This window comes from Monodelphis domestica, chromosome 4 (assembly GCF_027887165.1).
Source record: "Monodelphis domestica isolate mMonDom1 chromosome 4, mMonDom1.pri, whole genome shotgun sequence".
In the NCBI taxonomy this organism is placed as follows: Eukaryota; Metazoa; Chordata; class Mammalia; order Didelphimorphia; family Didelphidae; genus Monodelphis; species Monodelphis domestica.
In genome coordinates, this window is record NC_077230.1 from 43,307,335 (window position 1) to 43,332,032 (window position 24,698).

At 35.5% G+C, this 24,698-nt stretch overlaps 1 protein-coding gene across 2 annotated transcripts in view; it reads left to right on the plus strand.

Annotated features, from left to right (window-relative positions):
• The window catches only part of PHEX (phosphate regulating endopeptidase X-linked), a 273,600-nt gene that overhangs the window by 172,992 nt on the left and 75,910 nt on the right, over positions 1-24,698 (plus strand). For both annotated transcript variants that reach the window (XM_056793356.1, XM_056793357.1), the window contains one exon: positions 11,644-11,721. In XM_056793356.1, coding sequence (XP_056649334.1) covers positions 11,644-11,721 — 78 coding nt within the window. The remainder of the gene's footprint in view (positions 1-11,643; positions 11,722-24,698) is intronic.

Genomic DNA, 24,698 nt, shown 5'->3' on the forward strand with positions numbered 1-24,698 from the left:
GAATGACTAGGTGCCCTTGTTCAAATCTATCCATTCATTCAGGGCAGAGCAAAGATGAACTTCTTATGGTCACTCCTTCTCTGCATACAATCAAACACATTCGGGGGTAGTTGGGAAAAGGTCAATAGGAACACTACTCATGCATGTTTTCCCAAGTAAGAGACAAGTTGAAGAGGATTTTTTTTAGACAGACTATTATGGGTGTTTTTCAACCACTGATAAAATTTAATGGAAAAAATCCTCATGCAGCAGGAATGAAAAATTGATGAGGGAATTACGTTTATTCAAGTTCATTTCTAACATCTCTTTTGCTTAAATAACTAATTTAACAATGTGTGGAGTTTAAGTACCTGAATAATTCCTTCAAGAATTGTTATGTGTGTGAAGGAGGTGTGGGGTTCATGTGTTGCATATGTTTTTTTGAGCCATGTGAACCCTGCCTTTTAGAGGTGAATATTTTTATTCTTTGTTGATCTCTTTTTCTTTCTTTTTTCTTTCCCCAAATTTGGTGTTTATTTTCATCTCTGATAAAGATTTTTAAAGGACAACAAACTATGCTTGCTTATAATATGAGATTGTTCTCAGTAAAAAGAAAAGTATCTTATCATGATTTTAATCACATTTTTCTACATTTTGATGAAATTTTTGGAGGCATCTAATAAAAATAGAGTGTGCTAGATTTGAGGTCAGAGGACCTGATTCAAATTCCAGTACCTTTTCTTTTCTTCCTTCCGTCCCTCCTTCCCTCCCTTCCCTCTCTCTCTCTCTCTCTCTCTCTCTCTCTCTCTCTCTCTCTCTCTCTCTCTCTCTCTCTCTCTCTCTCTCTCTCTTCCTCTCTTTCTCTTTCTCCCCACTTGCCTTTTCTCTTATAATTGATACCAAGTACTGGTTTCAAGGCGATTAATTGGGACTAAGTGATTTGCCCAAGGTCATCAACTGCCAAAATTATATTATTTCCTACCTTTTTAACCTTAGGCCAGTTATTTCCCATTCTAGATCTCAGTTTACTCAATGGTAAAATGAGGGCTTGGGATTAGATGATGTGCTCTAAATTTGTGAGCTGAAGTTTCATCTTTGATACTCCAGTTAACGAATAGGGTGTCCCATTATTCTCTCCTCTTTGATTAAATAACAACAACATTGAGAACCAATTGTGGGCAAAGAAAGTTATAGATATGATGGAGGTATGGGTGTGGGAAGAATATAAGACCTCACTTATTTATGCCCATAACTATATTTTTTTACAGGTTAGCATAGGCTGAAGTTTACCTTTGTATTATCCATGGAAAAAAGGTTGTGTTAAGCAAGTTAATGGGGTCCTCTAGAATGTGGGAGGGCTTAGCGTTTACTTGAATCAGAGAATGAAAAGTGTCCAAGACATGTTAATTATTTCTATGGCAATGAATATGCCTGATTACAAATGTGCCTTAAGTATTCATTAAAGTAGACCCAGCTGGACCTTTACCTTGAAATACTTTGTGAGCAGTTAGTGGCAATGATGATATGCATCTGAAATTAACAAAATGGTATTTCTTTTAAAAATTCTGCTGTTCAGATTTTTTCATCGGTCTCTTTATTGACTTTTACTTATCTTCTTGGACTTCCAGCTTTAATGTAGGCACTGGGAACACTATGGAGCTAAAAGGTTAGGAAAAGTAGTAATGTGTCAATGGCTTTGGTGCCATGCAGCTGAAACAACTGAACAACACCCCAACTTCTTTTTTAACTAAAACAACATCATCTAGTTTGGGGACTGGTGTTTGGGTTCACCAATGTAAAGACTGAGTTGCTCAGAAGTGATGAAAAATGGGGAGGGAATGGAGGGCCAGCATTTGATGTGAGAGAAAATTGGGTTTATATGGATAGAAAGGAGGAACAGGTTTAACTGAGGGAATTTGGAAAGACTGAGAAAGTATAGAGGGTTTGGAAAGTAGTGTGGCAGAAGTGATCAAAGGGAGTCTTTTGGGAGGAAGTAATGGTGAGGTTGACATCTATGAGTATAGACTCATAGATCTCTCCCTAAACAAAACACACATGCACACACACACACATTGTGAATATCATAGAGAGAATATTGATAAAAGTCTACAAATTAGATTTTCTCTCATATACAAGTGAATTAAGTGTTTTCTGAGCTACTTCTAATTCCATTTTGGGAAGACAGTACTTGGGGTCAATTTGTATGTTGAGGAAGGGGAAGACTGGTGACCCAGGGCATGGAGTAAATAAGTAAGAAGATAATCCTCAGAAGAGATGGATTTATTGTTTTACAGGTTAAAGGGTTTTGTAGGTCTGATTCCAATTTTGATGTTTATTCTAAAGAATGCAATACTTGTTTTTTTTGTATAATAATATTTTATTTTTTCAATTATGTACAATTTTTAATATTAATTTAAAATGTTTGAATTCCAAATTCCCTTCCTTCCTCCCAACTCTCCCCCCTCTCTCAGAAGATAAGCAATCTGATGCAGATTTTACATGAGCAATCATGTAAAATATATATTTTTTTATATTAGTCATTTTGTGGAAGAGATCTCAAAAGAAAAAAAGTAAAAAAGAACAAAAAAGAAATATATGTTTTGGTCTGCATTCAGAATCTTATCAGTTCTTTCTCTGAAGCCAGATGTCAAAAAATACTTGTGTCTATGAACAACTGTGGTAAGCAATGCTAATGACGACTTCCTTTCAGGTGACTGCAATAACTCACATTGGTACAATTTCAGAAGGTTTGCAGAACACCTGCTTCTGCCTCATACATACCCTGTGAGAGGGATGTTAAAAAGATGAGGAAGATGAAGGACCCAGAAGTCATATGACTAGTTTATCATCACATGACAGGTTAGAATTGGGGTTTCTTGCCTCAGACACCAACGTCATAACCTATATTGTCCCTTTACAAAAACCAAAAGCAAGTGTACACACATATCACCATATATAGAATGGGCAGGTAAAGTGGTAACTCAGCCATGATTATGGCTGGATGTAACTCTCAGTGGCTACTCATGGAAACAGTGAGCAATTCTAGAATTGCTACAGTCACCTTTATGTTATGTAGAGACTGTTGTTTCAGGAGAAATAATGGACAACTTACAATATGTTCCCTTCTACTTCCTGTTTTCCTAGAATTCAAGACAAATGGGCAATAAATAGATGTATATTAACCACATAGTATAAAGAATTAATGGTCTTCCTCCCTCTCTCTTGTAGAAGTGGGATTCTGTGGATATAGAACATTGCCTAAAATGTCAGAGGTTTTTTGATATGTTGATTAGTGTTGCTAATTTTTATTCCTTCTTTCTTTGAAAAATAAGGAATACTCTTAGAGGGATGCAGAGGAAAATCTAAATGATAGAAAAACAAAAGATATCAATAAAATCTATTTTTTAAAGAAAGAGTGAATGTTCTTAAAATAGCACATTACTTTCTGGGGCTTTCTAAAGACCCTTGAATCACAAACAGTAGGGTTTCTGCAGCGAGCCACATTTCTCTGTATGAGAAAAATCAGAAAAATAACATTGACGTCAGTGCTGCTTGTCTGCCCATAGCGATGAGCCACATCCATGACAATCCTATTCCCATTGCCCTCTTCAACTCACCCCACCCCCACCAGCATGATGCCCCCTTTTGTAAGGCAGGCAGCGAATACATCTGCAGGATTAAATTAACTTTTTCATAGATTCATAATAAATCACTGCCATTCTTCTTACCCAGAAACTGAAATCTGATTTGTTAGATAACAATGTTACTGCTCTGTAGGATCTTGATAGCTCGAAAGGATATTAATGTTGTGAAGGTTTGCATTAGTTCTCCAGCTAATTATTACCAATACCATTAGCTGGGCTTAGGGTGATAGATATTGAGCCCAGTATTTAAAATATCTAATCAAAGGATTGTCATTCCTTTTCCTTCTGAACCTCTTGCTGACAACCATTCTCCTAGTGTGGACTGATGTTTACTGCTTAGTACAGAACAGAACTCATCAGAAGAAACGCCAAGTTGGCAAAGCTAAGTCATTGTGTACTTATTCCTAAAAGTTGCTCTGCAAATTGTTTCTAAAAGGGCAATCATTCATCATCTGTTGTATTTGGTTTCACTGATTGGTTAAATTTAAAAAAAAATGCTAAGAGGCTCGATTGTTGAAGCAACACTAAGGCAGTTTAATTAAGTGATTAAACTGATCAAATTAAAATATATGCAAGACATTGGAGATTTACCTGCCTCATTTAAATAGCCAAGTCAGTAAGAATTAAAACAAATGAGTTTTCCTGCTTGCTTTCTTGAGACTGCCTAATAGTAGATGGCTTTGAAAAATCTAAAGTAATGCCTCTAAGTTAACCAGTCTTTCAAACAGTTCAGTCATCTGTGTAAAAACAATATGCCATAGGGTTTCACACTCCAGAATAGCTAAGCTGTTTTTTTTTTGCCTTAAGCATGTTAAAAAAAAAGTTCCCTATAGAAAATTCTGGGAAAAGAAACAATTAAAGAGTTTTACTTGTATTCTCTATTTCAGTTTTTCTTCTTTGGTTTCTTATTAGGGATCCTGGCATAAATACTCTATTTTTGTTGTTTCCAAGTTCATCTTCTCTTACATAATTATTCCTTTATCTAAACAGGCTACCAGGAAAATATAGTAAAAAGGGTATTGGCTTCTGTTTCAGAATATCTGACTTTGGATCTTGGCCATTACCATAATGGGAAGGGTATTATTGGTTTTTGGCTCAGTGACTTAGAAGCCATGTCATCTTTTTATGATTTCATGATTCCAATTTCCCCATTTGTAAAATGCTGACATTAATACTTTCATTATTTACCTCATCATGTCTATATATGGTGTATAAAATGCATTAAAGATCCTTAATTTTTTTGGTAGATATCAGGTAAATTATTAACAAATTATACAGATAATTATAGACGTCTATCCCTGATCTGGGCCTCATTGATTGGCTGGACCAATTGAATGAAGTAGGAAATAACTAAACCAAATGAATTGTTCAGGAGCCATTATCAATCCATTAGGTATGAGTAGTATACATGTCTAAGACCAGGCCTCTTACTCTGAAATCTCAAAGTTAGCCCACAGGTTCATAGTGTTCTAGAATGTCAGAGTTAGAAGAAACTTTAGAGATTATATGTTCTAACCTTATTTTATAGAAGGGTAAACTGAGATCTAGAAAGATAAAATAACCTTTCTAAGATCACAAAGCTAGTTAAGTGGAAAAACTGTGGCATAAACTCAGACAATTATTCTGAATCCAAGACCAGTGCTCTTTCCACTCAGGTCAGGAAGATCCCATCATAGTACAGAATGTCTATGCAATATCACTTGACATTTGTTTATGGTCCTGATAGCAATTTTCCCACATGGCTTTCTTGGAGTCTCTACTTTAATGTTCCTAAATAGCGTCTACTTATTATCTTTTCTGTTTCTGCCCATCATCATTTCATTAGAGATGTTGGCAGACCAGTTGAATCTTAGGATCCTGTTAAAAGTTCTGAGGTGCAGCTCCTCTTTTAGAGTTCTTATGACTAAAAGAAGAAAATTTATTCAATAGCTTATAAAAATTTAAAGCTTTAATTAATATCACGCACAAACTATGGAATCTCATTCCTACTAGAGAGATCTTATATGTGAACCCGAGCTTCTGGTCCTTAACAATTCTAACATGAAATCACATCAGGTGACTGCAGAAACCTGAAGAAACTTGAAGAGACACGAAGACATTTCTGAGCATGAAGAGAGTGAAACTCATCTCTCGTGCTCTTGTTATATTTGCTTTTCCCTTCACAAAGTCGAGAGTTCTTGATCTTCAGTAATGTGGAGAGAGTGCCACAATAGCTTTCTGTTTTTCTACAATTGGCAGTACGAAATTATCATCACTTCCTCTCTTCCTTCCTCCTCCCCTCATCTTCTTTTTCCTTCCCTTCCCCTCTTTCCCTCATTCCTTGTTGCTTTCTCTTCCTCCTTTCCACTTATTTCCTCTTTACCATTAGAGCATTCATAGACAATTAAAGTTTTGTCTTACATCTTTGATAAGGTGATTTTAGCATACATAGTTATGCCATTTTCTATCCAAAACTGCTGAAATTCCACCTGAAAACCTTTTTTATCTACATATATTTTTATTTTTTTTAATTAAACCAAAATTATTTTTCTAATAATCTCAGGTATCACAATTGTTATCTATGGCAACAGAAATATCTTATAATCTTTGTCATATCATCCAACTCTTTCTTTACACAAAAATACCCTTTCTGCCCCTTTTAGGACCAAATAAAGTTAACTTTTATGTATAGATATTTCTTTCAAAGAGATTACATTTTAGGTTTGTGATCTCCACAGGTCTTGGTGCAGGTTAAGTCATATTTTTTACTTAAATTGCACTGAGACTTTTGAAACACGGTGTATTTTGGGGAGGTGGCCTATATTTGTACGAGTATGGCATGGATGTGATGAGAGTCAAAAAGAACTTATGTTTTCTAATGTATGTAAAGTTTTAGATACATGTAAGATATTGGAATTACTGTAACTATGATGATTTTTAGAGGAAATTTTGTAGCACTTTCTTTAATCCATATTCCCTCTTTAATATCCCACCTTTTAAACTTTTCATATTTTATTTGGTCCTCTTCTGTAACTATGACTTTTAGAAATCAACACTATCCAAAGAATTATAATTACAGATGACATAAAGATCAATGGAAAGCTAGCAAGTACTTACAGGTAAGAAATGTTATAAAAAAGTTATATGAGATCTAGCAGGAAGTTAATTCACTCATATAGCTAGAGGGAAGGATAAAATTTGAACAGTCCACCTGCTATACTATTTTACTCATTTTGTCTTTGTACCAAAGAATTTTGGACCACACTTAAGATAATGAAACTTAATAATGGACTTAAAGTTGGAAGGGGAACTAGGAAGTCATCTAGTTCCACTTTTGTATTTTATAGATGAGGAAGTTGGGGTGCAGAGTGACTTACTAATAGCCTCATAAATAGTAAGTGACATAGATGGGAAGAGAGGCTAGGTCCTCTGAATTTAAATGCATTGTTCTCTTCATTGTCCCATTTCCTGTTTCAAAATTCTAGTGTTCTCTTAAAGGATATAGACCACAACACCTATGCTTAGTAGATTGTTTCATTATTCACTTTGACCAAAAACTTTATTACATAGTGGTTGATCATCTCAGTATGTAACTTCTTTGCACTCAGTAAGTCTGATAAAAGCCATTAGACAAGTCACTTCCACCTCAAGGCTTTTGTTTTCTTATCTATAAAATTAGAGGTTTGCATTAAATTATTTCTAAAGTACTTTCTAACTCTTAAATTCTAGAAGTCTACAAACCTCTGGGCTAGTTCTGCCTGCTGACAACAGTATGATTTCACTAGTACTCTCTTCCTTTATCCTTGTCTCCCATGAAGCAGTGGTCCTTCTTGCCAAAGTAAAACTCAAGTGATCCCACTTTGACCCATCTTCTCCAGCAGATTGCCCTTTTTATCATCCCAAATCTCCTAATCTTCATCTTCAATCTCTCCCTGCTTACCAGCTTCTTCCTTACTGCCTATAAACATCCAGATCTCCTCGCCCTTTAAAGAACCCTCACTTGATCCTTCCATCTCTGCTCATTCTGATCTTATGCTTCTCTTTCCTTTCAACACTTTAGTTGTGAAGGTTATTAAAAGGTGTCTCTACTTCGTTTTCTCCCACTCTCTTCTAAACTCGCTACAATATGGCTTCCTGACCACATCATTCAACTGAAATATTTCCAAAATTGCCAACAATATCTTAATTGCCAAATCTAATGGTCTTTTCTTAACCTTTAACCTTCCTGACCTCTCCAAAGCTTTTGACACTGTCTTAACACATTCTTTGGTCTAGGTTTGTTTTTGTGAGGTTGCAGTCTCCTGGGTTTCTTCTTCCTCACTGGCTCACTATTCCTTCTCAGTGTTTTTTACTTGGATCATCGGACCTGTTAAGCTTGTTAGGCTTGGGTTTCCTAAAGTCCTCTTTGCCTTCCCTTCCTGATACTGTTTTGCTTGGTGATCTCATCAGCTCCCATGGATTCAGTTATCATCTCGATGCAGATGATTTTCAGACCTGTTTGTCCAATCCTAACCCTTCCTCTTCCAATTTCATTTCTCCAACTGCCTATTACATTTCTCAAACTGGATGACTCACAGATATCTTAATCTCAACCTATTCCCATCTGATCTCATTATCTTTCTCCCCTAAACTCTCTTCTTCCTAACTTCCCTGTTACTGTCAAGGATACCACCACCCTCCTAGTCCCTCAGGTTTGTAACTTGGGTATCAGCCTCAGTCACTCACACTCTCTCTCTCATTTACCATATTCAATTAATTGCCAGTTCCTGTGATTTCCCCCTTTGGAGCATCTCTTATATCCCTTACTTCCCTTTCTCCCTGCTGACTACCTTGGTGCTGGACTATGTCCTGCCTTAAGTCTCCCTCTTATTACAGTCCATTTTATTGATCTTACTTATATGCTAGTTCGACCATATCATTCTCTCCCTCCCACCCCTTCCCAGGCCCATTCAATAAACTGTATCTACCTCCTGACTTTCTTCAAATCTTAGCAAAAATTCCACCTTCTGCCACAAGCTTTTCCTATTCCTACTCAATCTATTGTCTTCCGTCCCTCTGAGACTAACCCTGATTTATTTGTATATAGCTATTTTGTACATAGTTATTTGCAATGTTGTCACTTCCATTAGAATGTTGGTTGTAGGACCTGTTCACTTACTTTTCTCTGTATTTATTCCTAGTGTTTAGCACAGTGCCTATATATAGTAGGTGCTTAATAAATGCTTAATGATTGAAATGTATGGTGAAAGAACATTGGATTTGGAATCAGAAGACCTGGGTTTAAAGTTTCAGACCAACTTTGCCACTTATCATTTGTGTTTTATTGGGCAAAACACTTTACCTCACTGGGTCTCAATTTCCTCACCTATCAGCGATAAAAGACTACAGTTATTATTGTTGTTGTTAAATTTCTTAATGAGGACGATAATAGTAATAGCTTACATATATAATGGATCTATGTTTATAAATTAAAAGAATTTTTTTTTTGCATTTTCATTAAGACACATAGAATATTTTAAGAGCCTACAGAAGGTTATTAGTCCATCAGGCAGATCTTTTACAAAGGATTTATTGTGGGGAATGGACAAGAATCACAGGATAAGCAGGCTAGGAAGAAACAAACAAATAAAACCCTTGTAACAAATATTCATAGTCTAGCAAAATAACCTTTGAAAATTACTGGAAAACATATGACTTATTATGCACCCTGAGTCCATCCTTTCTTTCTCAGGTTGGGTGGTATGCTTCATCATTGGTTAGTCGTTGTATTGATCAGAGTTCTTAAGTCTTTGAAAATTGTTTTTCTTTATAAAGTTATTGTTATATAAATTGTTCTTTGGGTTGTTCTCATTTCACCTTGCATTAGTTCATCCAATCTTCCTAGGATTCTCTGAAAGCATTCCTTTCATTTATCCATTACCTTCTTATATGATACTTAGTTCAGATATTCTTCTATTAATTTATACCCCTTTATTCTCCAGTTCTTTCCTATGAGAAAAAAGTTGTTATAAATATTTCTCTATATCTGGATCATTTTCCTGTTTCTTCAATATCTCTTGGGCCTAATAGTTTTATTTTATGCTTTTATATACTTATGGGAAGTACTTAAGAGTATATGACTTGGGGGCAGCTGGGTGGCTTGAGAGCCAGGCCTAGAGACGGGAGGTCTTAGGTTAAAATCTGGCCTCAGACACTTCCCAACTGTGTGACCCTCGGCAAGTCACTTGACCCCCATTGCCTAGCCCTTGACTCCAAGACAGAAAGTAAGGGTTTTAATTAAAAAAAAAAAAAGAGTATACGACTTTTCCATGGGTATCCACAAATGTGAATTGAGTTTGGGACCCAAGTATTTTCACTATGTATGGCTGATCCACTGAATGTAGTAAATAAAGTCATGTCAAATAACGAACTCAAGTTTTTATGCATCTCTTGGATGATGGGTGTGGTAAGGAGAGACCTGCTATTTATGCTAAAGTAAAAGTGATATGAATTGTTTTGATGAATTTATTGTTATAGCTTTCCTATATGCTACCACAATGCAAAAAATGATTCTTTGATTTACAAGAACTGTGCAGAATGTGATATAGTCTCTGAAACCTGAAATACTTTGGTTCTTACAGTAGGTCTTTCAAAGAGGAGGAGGAAAATTCACCATTCTAATTCATCAGCATGCTCCAAAAGATTCATGCTCTTCAGGAATTTTTTATTTATATCCCAAATTTTGTTTTTGCTCTTGGACTTTTACTAGTTGTTATTGTTTTGCAGGTTGGTGCAAGGGAATAGCAATAAACCCAATAAAAGTACACTGTATAATGGCAAATTCTCAGTGTGGGGGAGCCTCCTAAAAATCTAAGAAGTTGGAAGAGAAAGCTCTTGAGGTCTCTTCCAAGGCTAAATCATGGCAACTAGTGTTGAAATATAGGATCAAAGGGCTTTATGTCAAGATATTCCTGAATATTGTTGCAATATTTCAGGAGAGAGAGATTTTGATTCATATTATGCCTGCGCCCAAGTAACAGCAACTTATATTTTGATTAGGGTCTGCCATTCTCTTTCTTTTTAAATTAATATTTTATTTTTTCTCAATTACATGGAAAAAACAATTTTTAAACTTTTAAAAAAGTTCTCAAAAATGTTGTCAAGCTCGAGTTTTTGAATCTCTTTGCCTTATTGATACCTCTGACATTTGGTGTTTGTATTATATGTGGCAACATTGGATCAATCATTTTCTTAGTCTTCAGGAATACAGAATAAATGATGTCACCACAAGAGGAGAACAAAACTCAATGATTCTGTGTTGCATTTTCATTGGCAGAAAAGCTATTATCTGTTACTAAACACAAGGGGGAAAATTTTCCATATTCTTAATTGTATCTATGCTAATCTTGATATGAATTGACTATTGGTAGGAAAAAGGGTTTCGAGGATGCTATTATTTAAAATAGATGCTATTTAACAAATAATTTTGTAACTAAGCCCAGTTTTAATGGGCAATCTTGTTTCTGCCTATACTAATGACAGTTTAAAGACTTCATTTTGGGTCCAATAGGATCTTTACCAAGTCACTTCTTTTAGAAACTTGGTTGACTCATCTGTGAAATGAAGAAATTGGTTTTAATGGCCTTTCTATCTTCATTTCACCTCTAACAAGTGTGTGTGTGTGTGTGTGTGTGTGTGTGTGTGTGTGTGTGTGTGTGTGTGTTTATATAAGTGTGTCTTGATGTTCCTCCATTGTGAGTAAAGTGTTGGGGGTACTTCCAAGAATCTCATAATTTTCATTAAGTTCTATGGAAACCTGCAAACTTACTTATCACATTGCCAAGTACTCACTATATGTGCCAAAGTCTAGTGTTTGCCAAATATTTCTCAGTGCTGTGAATTTCTGGTATTATTTTCTACCTTTGAATATCGGGGGGCTATAAGGAATTATGACATTCCTTAAATTTTTCAGATGAAGGTCATCCTTTTGAGCACACTAGTTTTTATTGCAGGTGATTTAAACGATCAATTTTGACTTTCTTTTCTTCTCTCCTTTTTCAAGGCAAGAGCTGTTCTGGCAAAGGTTGGCTACCCCAAGTTTATAATGAATGATACTTATGTTAATGAAGACCTCAAAGCAGTAAGTGTTAAATTTACTGTATTTTTTCCTGGCAAGTTTTTCTGGCTTTGTTTCTTTCAACTAACCCAAGTCCAAGCAATTAAGTGTGGTTGTGCCAGAAAGCACTGACATTTGATTCATTATTTGGCTTGAATAGAAGATTGGAATTTGCCAAACAAACTTAGATCAACCTCAAAATCAAGGAAGTGTCAATAAGAAGGCATAGCTAAGTGGATACTGCAGAGCATAAATGACATATTTCCACTTAATGTAATCATTAAAAACTTACACAAGTCCAATACTTCACAAAAAATAGGTCCTGTCTAAGTTAGCCAGATCATCATATGGACTTTTTACACAATCTTTTTCTTATTTGTGTCATTATATTAAATTAATAGTGATTAATCTGTCCACAGAAAGTGAGTATCATTAAACTTTATGGGTGTTTTGGCAACTTAAGTGCATATATGTCTTAGTAATTCAGTGTCAGTGAAGTTGTATATCTAGAGTACATTATAAAGAGCTGATGGAAGAAAAGACATCACTCTTTTTTATTGTGTTATTTTTGGGACTCATGCCTGTCAGTAGGATAGCTTCACATTAGTATACTTGTCATAGCCACTGTCATCGCCTATTCTATATACAAATTTCTCCAGCTTTATAAAAGTTGTAAACTCACCAGTGACTTAATTTTTACTAAAAGCAAATCCATAGGAATTATTATTTAATAATAAAAAGATCCATTTAAAATAATTGTGATTTTTTTAAGGTAAAATTTATGTTTTTTTCCCTTGTGAGGTAGATGTGCTCTTTATATCCTAGATTAAAAGTTTTAGGTTATAATAAAAGCAGAAAAGTCAAAAATTGTCCAGAAATCTTTGGAAGATCACAGTATCACCGACAGAGTTGAAAGTTACCATTGAGGTCACATTTAACTTCCTCTTCTCATAAATGAGGAAATTGGGGGCCAGAGAGATGAAATGATTTTCCCAAAGCCACATATCTAGTAAATGGCAAATCTGGGATTCAAACCCAGAGCCACTCATCCAAAATCCAGGGTTCTTTTCATTGTACCATGAGGTGTCAGAGACAAAGGATTTATTAGATTTAATTAAGAACTTTGTTTCCTGTGCTTCCAGATGGGCAATGCAAAGTATCTTTCTGATTGCCTTGGATGACAATTAATTAGGCTTTCCAAATGCTCAAGTTTGGATTTCTTTAAGAAATGCCTTTGTGAAAGAGTAAATATAGCTGAGCCCCCTTAGATCATGGCTCACTAGTATACATTGATTTGGATATGCTGCAGGTCAGATCTTGTCACCTGAAACACCAGTACATATTGGAAAAGACGACAATAATGCAGCTAGCCTATCAGGTGGGTATTAGTCCTGTTCTCCAGCATGGGGTTTAACTCAATCCAACAAACATTTGTTCCATGCGTGCTATGTGCCAGGCGCCATATAATAATAATCTGGATGATAGTGGAAGTATACGACTCCACTATACTTGGTGGTGTGTGTGTGGGGGGATGATTGATAGTAGATAATACACCACAAATTCATGACTACTTTTGCAAACTTTATTGGTTCACATCATAGCTTCATAGATTTAGATCTGGAAGGGACATTGGAAGTCATCTAGGCCAGTACTTTCATGGTGCTGATCAGTAAACTGAAGTACAGAGTTTCAGGTCAAGTAGGTGGCAGAATTAAGATTTGAATCTAGGAATCCTTGTGCTCCAAATCTAGGACTGATTCATCTGTACCACATTCATTCATTTCTCCTCTTAGCTGACCCAAGAAGAAAAACATAATTAATGTAGAAAAAAAATGACACATACTTGCCGAGTGTAGAATTGGAATGAAGAAACATAGTCTAGATTAATTTTTTTTCCTTAAGAAATGTTTCTGATCAATGTGGTTGGGACATAACTATTTTGTGGATAAGCAAGCCATTTGAAATGCCCAATGTGGATTTTTCTTTGAATTTTATAGTACTAATATGCTTATGTTGCCAATAAGCATTTTAATCCTAGAAGATTTAAAAATAAAAGTTATTAGTAAACCAAAATTAGAAAGAGACAGCATGATGTAGCAGATATAAAACTAACTTTCAAACTATGAATACCTAGTTCAAATTTTGCATCTGACCCATACTGGCTGTGTGATCTTAGGCAAGTCACTTTTCCTTTCAGTGGTCTAGGATAGTGGAACTTAAGCTTTTTGGTCTCAGAAGCCTTTTATTCTTTTAGAAATTATTAGGAGCAGTTAGGTAACAGAGTGGATAGAGTGCCAAGTGTGGAGTTTGGAAGATCAAATCTGTCCTCTGAAACTTTCTAGCTATATGACCCTGGGCTTAATTCCAATTGCCTAGTGCTTAAGGGTTTTAAAAAAATAAATTATTTAAGACTCTTATCAAAGAGTCTCAAAGAACTTTTGTTTCTGTAGGTTGTGTCTATAAATATTAAATAGAGTATTAGAAATGAAAATATTTTTACTTTTGACCTCATGTAACCACTGAAAGGGTCTTGGGGATCCCCAGTAGTCTCTGGACCATATTTTGAGAACTGATGGTCTCAGCAACTCTCTGATACTATATTTTGTGGAGAAGGAGCTGACCTGCATCAATTGAGGGGGTTTCTTTACTTGGTAGTACCCTATACCAAAGATATGGTCTAGTCTCCATTCTTAGGATTTCAAAAGGTTCCCCTGGGTGCTTTAGAAATAAGTGATCCCTTCCCCTTCTTTATCTTTTACAGCATTAACATTTTCATATTTATTTCTGAATATGACTTAAAATGAATTAACTTGGAGTGAGAGATGCTCTGCAATAGCACTGCTTTATTTGGTTTATTATATCTACTGCCTTTTTAAAATATAATGAACATTTAAAGTCCTTTAATATCTCTTGGTGAGGTTGACTACATTTCCATTCAATGACTATGTCCTTGTCACCTCTCAGGGCAATGGCTTTATTTCTCCATTTAATCTTTGACGTGTGGTTGTTGGCATCTGGGTTGGGATTTCCAAAAGGGAAGCTCCTAGTTAAACTGAATTTTGTGATGTAGACAGCTGTTGCCTAGGAAATGGGCTAAGCTTACAATTAGCTTCAAAAAGGTCACTCAATTGAAAAGTTTAGAGATGAAATTGATGGAAAGTCATTACCAACTTGGCCTGGATTTCTCACACAGTAACTGAATGACGGAAACCCCTTGAACCAATTATGCTTTGCAGTACTTATGCAACATTTTTTTTTGCAGATTTTTGTTGGCTTCAAAGTATTCCTATGGCAAATTATAACAAAGATCTGGAAAAGTACTTTGAAAATGATATGCCTTAAGCAATTAAAATTCTCATATAGTTTCTATGTCTTACAGTTTTACTTCACTTGAATGTATGATTTATAATAACTATGGTGAGATGGGTTTATCTCATATGAATACTGGAATAAACCCCCAAATTAGATTAAGGAAAATGTAAGGCAATTGAGATGAACGACAAAGTCCATTATTAATCACCTTCCCCACCCTCATTGTCAACTTATTTCCAAAGCCTATTCATTTTACCTTTGTCATATTGTTCATATATACTCATTTCTCTCTAATATTGCTCTCACTCCCATTGCTTATACTTGGACTATTGAAATAGTCTGATGGTTTGTCACTTAACTTCACTTTCCTCACTTCAGTTCACCCTCTTCTCAGCTGTCAAATTAATTTTCCTAAAGGATATATCTATGTCACCCCCACCCCATATAGGAGTAATTCAATAACTTTTTCCAGTTGGCTAACTCCGTCAGATCTGGCACCCTCTTTGGCATGGCATTGAGAACCCGCGTTCCCCTCCAAACTATAATGAGGCACTAGAGTTAGAGACTTTCATGGAGGAAAATAACCTCTTATAATAAATATGGGAAGGTCAAGCAAAGCTATCTTTGTAGTCAGAATAATATTTCTCTCCTTATAATGTGAATATCTAAAAAAGGAGAGTCACCTTCATCTAGAAATGAAGGACCTTTCATGGAAATCATTGAGTTTTGAATTCTTAAAGATTAAATCTGGAGCCAGTCAATCAACAAGATGGAGGACAGATTATTTTCTCCAATTCCTTCAACTTTTCTAAAACAGAAATTCTGTATGAAAGATACAGCAACCACAGTTGTCTCCATGATAAAGGCCATTCCAAATCCAAAGGAAGGTGAAAAAACTCCAAAGCCAAACCAAGCCAAACAAAAAAATCAAATCTAGTGCCCAAGGCCTTCTCCCATCTCCTCCACTGCCAATATGAAGACTCTACACTAGGTGATGCAAGGATACAACATATGAACTAAGAATAGAACTGAGCCCCACAGTGCTGGGGAGATCCTGGCTCTGTTTTGTAGAAATTTGCTCAAGCTGTGAAAGACAGACAGGGCCAATACTATGTGAGTACTTCAGGTGAGGCTTACTGGGGCCACACAGTCAGTACTCAATCAAGTAGTGGTATGTCCTGTGGAAGATTTCCGTAGGAGATCCATAACAGAGGAAAAGAGTCAGGACGTGTGTCTGGGATTGAAATAGGCCTTAATAGTTGTAATAAATGGATAATCTGAGTTTCTGTTGTAATAAAGGAGGTACTTGGAGATAGAGAGATACTACCAGAGATACTATCAGAGGGTGCCTATTGATCACTACTGATGGCTAATAGATTAATATTTTTCCTACCCTCCTCCTCCCTCAATACCTCCCTTCACCACATTCTTCTGAAGCCTTTAGCTTCACCCCCCCCTCCTTTCCTGAGTGGACTTTAAGGTTTATAAGGAAAAAAAATTCTTTTCTCTTCCTTTCTCAAGTATGGGGGTTTATTGGGAACAACAGGACAAGGATGAAAGATGATGTGAGAGGGATGGGGTTATCCCTAGTCTATAATGAGGATTAGGAGGATTTGGGGAAATGTTGGTCCTGTCACTGCTGTGACACAAAAGCTTGTCAGGGAGTTATGAAGGACAATTGTTTTTCTTCTGTCTTCTTCTAATCAGTATATAACAGTCAGCCACCAACATCAGTCACACCAAAACCTCAGCCTAGGTCAGAAGAAGCCAGTCTCTCCCTTGATCAGAAGCCAAGGAAGTCTTTCAGTTCATTTCCTAGCTAGGCTCCAACTGATTTTCCTGGGAACATTCTATTTGGAATGTTAACCTTGATTGACAGATGATGTCCCCAGCTTTCTGTCTTGCATGCATTAAAATTCTCTCTTCCTTCATGCCTCTTTCACATAGTACACTCTATCCCCACACCTCCTTCTCAGACCTAACCTACTAAAATGAACACTATTACATCAGTATGGCAGCTCTCTAAATGGCTGATGTTGGGCCAGAGAACTGAAGAACAGAAGGAGCAGATAGGAATGCAGAAAAAGTCAGTGTGTGTGTGAGAGAGAGAGAGAGAAAGTATGTGTGCAAAGGGTGTGAGGACTGCTGGTGAGGGAAAGAGCTCAGTTTTTAGTTGGGATCAGCTTTGTCTTCCTCTCCCAAATTGACTTAGGACTGACAAAGTGAGACAAGAATTGACTAATATGGGAGAAGGCCAAGATTGCTGAGGTTCAGCTCTCAAGGTGTAATATTTATTGGGAAAGGAAATGGGATTGGAAAAATGTGGGATAATATGGGAGGTTTGTATGGGTAAGGAGGAGTTGACTGGGAGTGAGGGAATATTGTTTGGTGAGGCAAGGGAGGGAGATGCCCTCTTCTGAGAGGAAGCAGCAGGGGTCTGATAAGGCCTGTTTGTCTTTGAATGACTGAACTGAAGTTTAGCTTTCTCTATGACCAGAAAAGATAGTCCACTTATCTGACTGTGAATTAAAATAATATAAAGTTTAATAACCAGTTGGAATTGGAGTTTTTTTCTTAGCTTCAGAGTATAGGGCCAGGCCCTAGAGGCTGGTGGAAGATTTTCCCACTTCCGTCTACTTTATATCAGTCCAGTTTTGCCTAATTCAGAATCTTAGCAGTAGATAGAAAGCAAACAAGAACAGATCTAACCTTCAGAAGTCTGTGTCTTCCGGCTGAACCAAGAAGAGCATGCCACTCCAGACTGGGCTGAACAAGCTCCTCTCTCCCCCAACACCCGGAAGTCAGTCCCACATGGCAGGCAGGAAGTGCTAGTCCCAACACCCAACTGCCACACCCGGCAGGAAGGAAGCACTAGTCACAAGACCCAACTGCTACTTCCAGATGCCCCTTCCCCAACAAACTGTCAGTCTAGTTTCCTTTCCACAAAGGAAATTATCAGAGGGGAGGGAATCAGAAAGTGAACAATAGAAGGAAAAAAACAAACGCTGAAATGATCAAAGCTCTCAGGAAGAAGAAAATTCAAAGGCCTTAAACATTAGCAGATAAATTAATAGGAAAACACTAACAGCAAAAGAAAATATGTTCTTTACATCTAGTAAATGAGTTCAAGTATCTATGAATAAATACTGCAAAACAAACAAACAAAAAAAGTGATGTAACACTTGATGAGAAGGAAGACCTCATGGAATTTGAAAAAAGAATGCAATGCCAACATTTTGTTTCTGAGTGGTTTAAAAGAGAAATGAGAATGATGGCAGCTGAATTTATGGCCTGAACAACAAAAATAATTGGTAGAAATGAAAAAAAAAATGGAATCTGAAATCACATGTCTCACTAAAGAATCAGAAGAGAAAATGATAGAGTAGGAATATGAATACACAGAAGTGAAGGATGGTCTAGAAGAAGAGAAGCAAAAGGCAATAACATTAAAAGAAAATATGCTTAGTATTCAAGCAAAACATACTGATTTCAAAGTCAGAATGTTCAGAGACAACATAAAGATCATAAATATTCCAGAAGAACATAGCAGGACAAAAAATCTTAGCACCATAATGCATGAAACAGTATAATTGCTCAAAAATTTTGAACGTAGAAAATGACATACCAATGGAAAAACTTCATAGATTTCCTCAAAAAGAAAAGGAAACAAAAAGACATAAACTCTGAGATACATAGTTATTGTTTAATAATTCATTTCAGAAAAAAAAACAAATTCTTCAAGCAAACAGGGAAATATCTTTAAATGCAAAGGAAAGGAAATTCAAATAACTCCAGACTATTCTGAACCTATCAGAATAAAAGAGGAGGGGATAATGAGCAATGAAGATCAGGGTGCATCCCAGAGTGACCTTACTCTAAAAATCCGAATTTAGCCCAAATGAGAAAAAGATGCATACCCACCAATTAGGAGGGATTTGAATCATTTTAAGAAAGAAAACTAAACCCCCCCAAAGCATATGTTTTTTGAAGAACCCAAACAGCAGAAATGTCAGAGGAGTGAATGAAGGTAGTAGCAACAACCAAGTGACAGCAGAGAGACCTGTAGGAGGCAACTTTCTAAATGTACACAAAGAAATCAGGTAATGATATATGTCAAGTGGAGGTAACTGTGGAGAGGTAGATAGGGGGAATTATGGACACAATCCAATAACACTCCATCCACAGGCAAACCAGTGTTTTTTTTCTTTCAATCTTTTCCTTTTCAATCTTTCAATGAAAGATTGAGGAAGTACGTTGGTCAAACTAAGGATCATCAATGAGGGGATGGTGACTCCAGTGTTCTTAGAAAAAATAAAAGAAAGGGATGAGGAGAGTGTGAGATCAGGGAGGGAAATGTGAGGGCAAGAGTAGGATGAGAGAAGCTTTGCTTTGGAAATGGTAAGGAGTTTTACTGATGAATGTTCCTACTGGTAAAATGATATTCTATGAAAGAAGATGTAGATCTTGTGCTGGGTGTGGGTCTGGGACATTTGGTGCTTGAGAATACCACTTGTCCCATCATGGGAGTAGGGAGAGTTTGAACTCCTGTGGTCAGTTGGTACTGGTAAGAGTGGGAGGGCATGAACCAAGAGAGGAGATTGAGGTAAGTGGAGAAAAGAAAGTGACCGTGACCGGGAGTAGTATATAGACCAGTGGTGAACTGCATAATCAATAGTGTGGTGGTGGTAGGGCTCTACCATAGAACAGTGTTTTCTCTGTCATTTGCAGGAATTGTCTTTGTTCTGGGAGTGACACACAATGAAAAGGGGAATCCATGGGACAAATTCTATAAGGTAGTGTCAGAAACTGCCTAGAGAGGAGAGCCTAGAATGGTTACATTGGAATCTTTGATTGCATGAGAAATACAGAGAACAGATAATTATAATTGTACTAGAGAAGGAGAATCTATGAATATTGAAGGGAGTGAGAGAAACTCTCTTTGGAAAGGGACATAAAAATGAAATTTTAAAAACTAGTGAATAGGATTAATTGAAGAGAAGAGGAAAAACAATCTCATTGACTAGCAGGAAAAAAAAGAGAGAATTATTGGTAGATTCTCGGTGACCGAGAATGACAATTGTCTTTGTGCATTATCATCTATTGATGTACCCTCATGTGGCTTTGAAGAGAGAATTAGAAAATAAGATAAAAGCAGGAAACTAAAATCTAGAGTAAGTAAAAACCCATTGACAAAGGACTGACTAATAAGAGAAGGAAATTAGGAGTAGGGACATCTTAAAAGAGAATAAAGTAAAGTAACTGAAGAAATATTGTATAGTGTTTATAGGAGAAGAGGGAGGAATCAAAACTTGAAAAAACCCATTATTAGATAAAAATGGGAGAAAACATGAACATACCTATCATAACTTTAAATGTTAATGGATTAAACAATCCAATAAAGCAAAAAAAAAGTGATTGGATAAGAAAACAAAACTACAATCTGTTACTTATAGGACCTAATTAAAAAACAAAGATGCTTACAAAGTAAAACTGATGGAATTAAAAAAAATCACTATATATCAAGTGAATAAAAAAAAGCAGGAGTTGCAATCATATTATCTAAAAAATAAGAAACATTAAGAAAAGAGACAAAGAAAATTCAGTATGATGAAAGGAACCTTAGACAATAATCAATATCAATAATAAGATTTTTTTTAAACTTTTACCTTCTGTCTTAGTATCAGTTCTAAAAAAGAAGCGCAGCAAGGACTAGGCAATCCAGCTAAGTGATTTGCCTATAGTTTCAAAGCTTAGAAGTGCCTGATCCAGATTTAAACCTAGGTCCTCCCAACTTCAGGCTTGGTGGTCTAACCACTGCATACCATGCCATATCTACTTATAGATTTCAAATGTCTTAGTATCCAAATTCACAAAGGAAAAGCTAGCAGTTACAAAAAGATATAGACAGTAACTATCTCTTTTCACAGAGAAGAGAATTCAGTATCTTTTTTTTTTTCTGAGTTGTAGATAAGAAAGATATTCAAAAAGGGAAAATATGGGACAGAACAAATTGCTGGAGAAACTATAGTTTAAAGACATGGCATTTTCTAAATAAGATGGCAAAGAATATACATATTTCACAGCATCACATGAAACTCTTATAAAAACCAACTGTGTTAGGGCACAAAATATAGAAAACATGTAAACAAGCAAAAATAGTCAATTCATTTTTATAGATCGTAATGCAATAAGAATAGTCATTGGGTCAGGGGCCCTAAACAAAAGGCACAGACCCAAATAGAGATTTAACAATGAAATACTAAATAATGTAAGTGAGCTAATTATAGAAATAGTAATTAATTAAAGGAAAATGATAATGGTTCTGAAACAACATACCAAAATTTCTGAGATGTGGCAAAATAATTCCTCAGGGGAATAATCATATCTCTGCAAATGGAAAATAAAATGTATAAATAAAGGATTAATGAATTGAATTTACATTTACTATAAATATGCATTTAAAAATTCAGAGCCAACAAATAAACCAACCTAAAATATGGATAAAAGAAGAGTTGTTAAAAACTAGAGGGAAATAAATTCATTGGAAAAAATATCCCACTTTTGTGGAAACAAATAAAACTATAATCTTATACTTTGAAAAGATTAATAAATTTGAAAATCCTTTAACTGATATGATTAAAGAGGGGGATATCAAATAATAAAATACTAGATGAACAAAGTGAAATCACATAAAAACCAGAAGAAATAAAAAAGTAATAGAATATATTATGCACAGTTATATGCTAATAAAACTGAGGCTAAAAAATAACTAGAGGAATAATTTCAAAATAGAAAATAACTAAACTATTAGAAAGCCAAAAAGATCTTGAAGGTGAAATAAATTAAGCTTGAAGGGAACTAATAAGAATGATAATTATGATTATGATAGTTACATAATGAAGAAGACAATAATAGCTAAAATTTATATAGTACTTACTGTGCTTAGCAATTTATGTTTTTTATCTTATTTGATCCTTAAAACAAACCTGGGTGGTAGGTTTTATTGTCATCCCCATTTCACAGATGAGGAAACAAGCAAACAGAGTTTAAATGACTTGCCCAGGGTGATACAGCTTGTAAATGCCCAAAATTAGATTTTTGACTTAAAATTTTCCTAACCTCAAGTCCTGTGCTCTTTCTACTGAGTCACTCAGCTGTATATTAAAAAAGAGGATGTACTTTCACAAATCCAGACAAATCTGAACATTGTCCAGAGTTTGTCTATATATCAAGAAATATTCACAACTGCCACCTAGCTGCCTCAATGAAATTCCATCAAAAATGGGGTGGGGGCCTGTGGGTACAAACAACTTCTTGCTCCTGATGGATTACTTGGAGAATTCTATCAAAATTTTAAGGAACAATTAGCACCAATATTTAACAAATTATTCTCAAAATTTGAGAAAACCTAAAGATAGGGAAAAAGGAGACATCTGGTCTGCTGAAAGTTAGTTGGAGATGTAAGACTGGAAGTCAGTAGAGAGATTGGGACCAGAAATATAGGCTTGAGAGTCATCAGTATAATGATGGCAATTAAATGCATACGAGCTGATGAGAATGCAGAGAAAATTAGTATTTGGGGGAAGAGAAGCAGACACTGGCCAGAGAGTTTTGTGGGATGCCAATAGATAAATGGCCAAATGATATGATAAATTGGTTAAAAGAAGAATTGCAAAGTATTCTCCAGGATATGAAAGAATGGGAATGCTACAGATCACTATTAGGAAGAGAAATGCAAGTCAAAACAATCCTGAGGTTTTATTTCACACCGTGAAAACTGGTGATGATAAAAAATGGCAGTCATTAATATTTTAGGGTTGTGAAAGGATAGACACACTAGTGGAGCTTTGAAATGGCACAACTATTTTGGAAAACAATTTGGAATTATGTAAATAAAGTGACTAAGATGTTCCTACCCTTTGAACCATATTGGGCTTGTCTCTCAAGGGAGCTATTGCTGAGGAAGAAAGTCCCCATATACACCAATTTGTTTATAGCATCCCTTTTTTGGGAAAGCAACAAATTGGAAACAAAGCAGATAGATTCTCATCAAATGAAGAAAGGTTTATCAAATTGTGGTACATAAGTATAATAGATAATTACAGTGTTGATAAGAAATGATGTATATGATGAACACAAAGAATCACAGAGAAATCCATGTGAATTGAGGTAATGAAGAGCCAAGAAAACAGTGTACACAATAAATACAACAGTGTAAGTGGAAAGACCAATCCCACACCAAAACAATCAAATGTGAAGGTAACAAATTTATAAAGATCAAGCAGGACTTCAAGAAATATGAGAGGACATCCTGGACTTTTGAAAGGACGAATAAAGTTGAACATTTTTAACTAATATGATTAAAAAAGGAGAGGGCAGAAAATCAAAGCAATAAAATAGTAAATGAACAAAATGAAATTACATAAAACCCACAAGAAATAAAAGACGTGACTATTATGAAGTTACATGATAACAAAAATGAGCGTGCAAAAGAGATGGAGGAATACTTTGTGAAGGTATGAGGTCCATAGAAATTACACATTGTTCTGCACACACTTTCAGACCTTTTCAAAGCTTCAACAAGTTACACTAATTTTTTCTTCTTTAAAAATTATTATTGGGGGCAGCTGGGTGGCTTAGTGGATTGAGAGCCAGGCCTAGAGATGGGAGGTTCTAGGTTCAAATCTGACCTCAGACATGTCCTATCTGTGTGACCCTGGGCAAGTCACTTGACCCCCATTGCCTAGTCCTTACCACTCTTCTGCCTTGGAGCCAATACACAGTATTGGTAAGGGTTTTTTTTTTTTAATATATGCATATTTTTTGTTATATGGGATGGTTCTCTGGGAGAAGTTGGAGGAATGATTCTAGGGATAACTATAATGATGTACAAAATAAAACAATAAAAACTCATTTAAAAATCAGTTTGAAAATAGGATTATTATTTGTTTTCATATCAACTTCTGTCATGCAAATAGTAAATGAATATTTGTCCTAAATGTAAGCATCTCAGATAATCAGATTTTCCCCTCCATAGTCTGATTTATTGTGTTTTTTATTTGTGAATGAAAAGTAAATTTTTTTTGAAGAAGCCTTTTTTATTTTTAAGACATCATAGTAGAGATTCAGCCAATTTCATGTTCAAAATGAGAATGTTATGTTGCTGCTTGACTCAGGAGTGCCTTCTGAATCATCAAAAGATAAAATTGCAATTAGTAAAATTTTAAGTATTAAAGCTCCTTAATTGCTTTCTCATTCTTTCAAAATCTTGAACTTTGGTATAAAGCATGAAGTAACCACTACTTTAAGAGATAACAAACTGACACCCCATCAACTCTATGAATTAGGAATAAAGGGAGAAATAGGATCACTAGAATATTGTTTTGGCTTGAATCTTTCAGCAACACAGAAATAAAAATCATTATTTTTCATTTCAGTAACTGGTCAAGTTAAACAAAATTATATGTTTGTATTTCAGGATTATAACAGATAAATTTCTATAGTTTATGGAGAAAGTAGGTTCTTTTAATTTGGTTGGCAAAGAAGCAAATTTACAAAGATGGAGTGCTTTAGATATATGATGATCAGCAACTATTTGAGATTTAGTAACCATTGTTTCCAGGTTCTAAGCATGTTGGGGTTTATTATTATATTTATATGTATTTATTACTATATTATTATTGTATATA